At 36.7% G+C, this 4,685-nt stretch overlaps 1 protein-coding gene across 6 annotated transcripts; it reads right to left on the bottom strand.

Annotated features, from left to right (window-relative positions):
- RAD9 (cell cycle checkpoint control protein family) lies at positions 1-4,435 on the bottom strand. 6 transcript variants are annotated; one of them, XR_002445083.1, is made up of 11 exons: positions 4,264-4,435; positions 3,733-3,852; positions 3,537-3,645; positions 2,878-3,129; positions 2,695-2,807; positions 2,482-2,546; positions 1,751-2,019; positions 1,525-1,681; positions 1,083-1,126; positions 787-990; positions 1-308 (listed from the first exon to the last, which is right to left on the bottom strand). XR_002445083.1 is itself a non-coding variant. In XM_021426804.1 (10 exons), exons 1-10 carry the CDS (start codon positions 4,366-4,368, stop codon positions 851-853), a joined length of 1,374 nt encoding a protein of 457 aa, XP_021282479.1. In that variant the 5' UTR covers positions 4,369-4,435; the 3' UTR covers positions 326-850. The 6 variants fall into 6 exon arrangements, 4 of the variants coding, with proteins under 4 accessions (XP_021282479.1, XP_021282480.1, XP_021282482.1 ...); XR_002445082.1 differs by having other exon boundaries at positions 1-302; XM_021426804.1 differs by lacking the exon at positions 1-308 and having other exon boundaries at positions 326-990.
- Positions 4,436-4,685: the final 250 nt, after the last annotated feature.

Genomic DNA, 4,685 nt, shown 5'->3' with positions numbered 1-4,685 from the left:
ACAACAACTGAAACTGACATGCTAATTGTAATGTTAGGTGCAATGTAACATTGTTCAGTGCATGGAACTAAATGAAAGAGCACAATAGCTGAAATTCAGATAACATGATTTGATTTTTAGTTTGCTTTTCCAAAGAAAATTGTGAGGAGAATTTCCCTAATCCCTAGAAAAACACTTTGGGAATTTCTGCATGAAAATCTGAAGCTGGGCCGCGTGGGTCCAGGAGATTCAATTGAATTCTGCACGAAGTATGAAGGACAAGTTCACAAGTGGCAGCACATGTTTCTTGATTTTAAAGAATGCTGTAACTTGTAAGCACCGTAAAAGAGATGTTAGTACTCAGGTCTGTTCTATAAAAGAAAAGTTTCAATACTCACTTAAATATTGAAAAATCACGTAAAGTAAGATATGGGTTTTTTGACAAAGATAAAAATTTTATGTTCCTGATCATGATCTTTTGCACTCTTATTGCTACCATAGAGTCTAACTAACCAAAAAATCCTATATCACGAATGTAAGTACTTCACAATCTTGTTGCAACACAATGTTTAATTTTTTAACATGCTTTATAAGAGTATGAAGCTTGTAACTGATTTCACTCCCCACAAACATATATTACAATCAAATATTAAAATGAATATCCTTCTATAAATTGTTTTTGAAGTGCATCAGACTATAGATCCTTCTATGCTAAATAACCATAGCAAAAGAAAAGTTACTGAAATTAGTTGAAGATAAAGCTAAATGAGAATGAAGGATTTGACTAAAACAGGGTTGTGCACTTACATTGAAGAAAGCAAACAAGCAGTGGCCTAGCATTAAGACCAAGAGATCTGTCATTGGCTCATTATTACTGTTCTTCATAATATGGTGGTGTTGACTGTACACATAGTTCATTCTCATCCCCATCATCATCATCATCTTCATCTGCATCTACCCAGTTACTAGGATGGCGTTGTGATAGCGCATGAGCATTAATCTGGTTCCTATCTGAGCACAACAAATAGGGGGGAAAAGAAAATTCAATTACTGTAAAAGTGATGACATTATAAGCAATACAACTAACTAGTGTCGTGAGTAACCTTGCACCCCTGCAACACAGTCCTTTTCGACTTGGTGATGGCTACTATAGACTGTTAAGAAAATCCAGTTAAAACAATCAAAACCAATGAAGTTACAGTGCTATTGTCCTACTGAAAAAATCCTGCAGCACAGTTTACAAGAACAGGGAAAGCCAACAAAGTTCAGCGTTAAAGACTTCCTCCAAGACTATCAAAACAAAAATGCTTGTAATGTGTTACCCATAATTATGGTTCACTTAAGTCTGTATAATGACTGCAAAACAAATGGGATTTTGTACTCTCTGGTCACTAGCATTTGTAAAGATGCAGGAATCTTGCAGGCGTTGGCAAGTGCACACATGCAGAGGAAGAAGAAACAAGGAGCATGATATGACCAATAAAAGGCTCCAAACATAGTGATAAGACTTGAATAAGGGCATAGAAACAGCAATATTCAGGATACAGATTAGGAGCAGTAGGAACACTTTCTCTAAAGGGTGCATCTTTTGTAATATGCATCATGCTAATCCTTTGAATATCCCTCTGTTCACTAGCATTCAAGTTCTGCTGTTTTTGAACCTGCCTTTCTTCACCCCCACTACCACTTTTTGCTGCACTTCCTGAGAACAATTGTAATGCATGAGGTTTAGGATGAACACAGCATCAAAATCATGATATTGAATAGTTACCTGATAGGTCAGACCATATTCGGGTGTGGTCAGATGGGTGCTCAGATACATTTGCCCTAGATCTCTCTTGTTGTGCTTGAGACCCTGTCCCATGCATTGCCTGGTCATGCACTGTTGCAGCGGCTTGTACAGGTTCAGAGGGATTGCCTTCATGTAGCTGTGATATAAGCATGGTTGCAAGTACAAGTGCAGCATCAAAATTTGAGCCAGATCCATCATCTAGACCAAATTTTGGTGTCATTAATATTGGCCTGTTCCCAAATAAGCATCTTTCCAAGATCAAACCAACATTTAGGCAAAATGTGATAATAGTATTAGTAAGAGGGCAACGCAGACAAAAGCATTCGTTTATTAGCATACTCATTGACTTTGCATTGTCCCAACCTAAAAACTAATAAACTGATCATATGTGTTGTACTCTTTTTGGGTTAAACAAAGTTTCATATACTTCTAACTTCTTAAAAATATTTCATTTGTGATTCAGATAGCTATCTAATTACAAACGATTGATGTAAGAAGCTGAATTAATGCAACAAAAACATATGACACAAACTTGCTATAAGCTATTGCTATCAAATTGCAAATGAACTATTTCATGTTTGGATGTTATTGGTTGATGACATGAAATATTTTATGTTTCAGAACAAGTTGTTCTATGAGTTGCTATCAAAAGAGAATTATGACATTCCAAAAATGTATGGAGAACTAAAATTACTAGAAGAATATCTTACTCGCCCGCTTTGTCAAAAAACAAGTGAATGTCAACCTCACAGCCTTCACAAAAAGTAAGGAATGCCTGCATTTCAGTTTGTTAGAGTAAAATAACGTTTACCTCACATATTAATGAAAGAATAATGACAATTATTCGCAAGTTTAAATTGGATTTATGACCCAAAAATAATCAAGCTGTTTCAAAATCTACTTTGTAGGCCTAGATTAGATACCTTCAATTCCTTGACACTAAAAGTAACATCTACAGGATCTCCTGTGTGAGTGTACTGCACAAACTCCTCCATAGGATCTATCCACAGTTGAGTGTGCAATGACGAATCATTGTCTGCATTGGCAAGTGAAAGAATAAACTTTAATTTCTAGTGAACTGGCAAAAATCAGTATTGTTCGTGTACCTTTTGTTGGGTCAATATAACTTCTAAGCTCAACAGCTTTTCCACCGATTTCACTTGCAGCATCAGAAGGTAAAGACATCGGCTCTGTTGCAATGATGGTAATTTCCTGAAGTGATGATTGAAAATTAGCTAGCAATCTGTTTAGGTCACGAGGCCTCACTACCAAGTTACTTGGAAATCTTCTCCTATCAAGAGACAAGTGTTGTATGTCGGGCTCAACATTGCAGGTAATCCAATATGCTTTTTTCATACCTGCCAAACATAAGTTATGAAACTGTTGAGAACCATAAGAAATCCGTTTATATCCAATATCAGAAAACTATGTAAGGACTCTTTGCATGGGGCAGTTTCCTTGTACTCATAAATGCTGCGTAAACTAGATTTTCAAATTTATCCAAAACAAGTCCAACTTCTAATATTATTTTGGCTTTTGTGGCTGGATTAGGTAAGCATAGAATCAAACCTGTAAAAGGCATGTAGAACACAATAAATTGATTGCATGTAAATGCTAACACTAACTGCATGGCACAATGATAGTTGCCATACTCAAATTTGTAGCAAATTGAATAGACTAGTAACATGCATGAGAAACCCCTCGTCCCCTTCCCATATTTGAAGTTGGATGAAAAATGTAGCAGAATATCAAATAAGTATTTTACCACTATAGCATTCCAAAGCCCATTGTACTTTCGATGCATCTGGATCAGCCAATTTCACAGTCAAGTGATCAATAGTTGCAATAGGTGTCCTAAGAACAGAACAAACAGCCTAAACACACCAAGTCACTTGAAATGCTACATTTTCACTATCCATCCAACAAATCCTTATAGAAGCAAATGAAAGACAAGACCGTACCTTCAAAAGCACGCTGCACTGTACTTGAGCTCCAGAAATTCCATAGACATCAAAGAAATTCGGCTTAAATGTAATAGACTGGTAGGCTGACCTTGACGAATTGAGTGTATGGAGTGCAAGCTGCAAATATTGCCAAGTTGGTCCGTTATAATTTGAAATAGCTAATAAGTATAGTATTCTGTTTGGTTGCCTAGAAAATCTAACAAATAGAAGTAGATTGAAATGCTTTGCAACCATTTTATATTCCCTTTGCTTTTAGAAAATCTGCCGCTTAAACAGCGAACCAAAACGGAAACTAAATCCAAGCGTGAAAACTTGATTGCCTTTTCATTTTCCTTCACTTTCCCGGTCACCAAACAGTTAATAAATTAGCACCTATGCACCTTTCAAAACCCTAATTGTGTCCCAACAAAAACAAAACCCTAATTCAATGCCTAATTAACTAAAGTAATCACTTAATTCCAATGACTTGTGAGCAAAACAACTGAGTTGAGAGATTGAATTCGGAAAGGTGACGAAAGGGAAGCGTACCTGAGAAGGAGAAGCTTGGATGACGAGCTCGTTGCCCACTCGTGCGAGGCACGTGATCGACCGACCAAAGGTTCTGAGGGCGTTCCCGCTAAGGCTCAGCTCCATTTGTTTTTTCTTTCTTTAGCTCTCTGTTTCTCCGAATGAAAATTTGAAACTGCTAACTCTCAGAATTCAGAAGTCTAAATTTTGAGACGTGGAAAAGGGGCGAATCCTGATTTTGCATTTGGCGGGAAGGGAGAAGAACGTTGAATCTCGGCCGTCCACGTCGATTTGTCTTGCGCGCTTGTGCTGTTGACGGTCCTGATTTGATTTTTGCATAAGTTAGGTTTTTTCTATTTAACCATTTTAATCTTTTTAATTTAAATCCAATAAATGAAAAACTTATACATTTTTATCAAGAATCGATTTAAGTATAATTAACA

Source organism: Theobroma umbraticum, unplaced genomic scaffold (assembly GCF_002168275.2).
Source record: "Theobroma umbraticum cultivar Fairchild unplaced genomic scaffold, ASM216827v3 scaffold_147.0, whole genome shotgun sequence".
In the NCBI taxonomy this organism is placed as follows: domain Eukaryota; kingdom Viridiplantae; phylum Streptophyta; class Magnoliopsida; order Malvales; family Malvaceae; genus Theobroma; species Theobroma umbraticum.
Note: the sequence above shows the minus strand (reverse complement) of the source record. Positions and strands in the feature narration are given on the sequence as shown.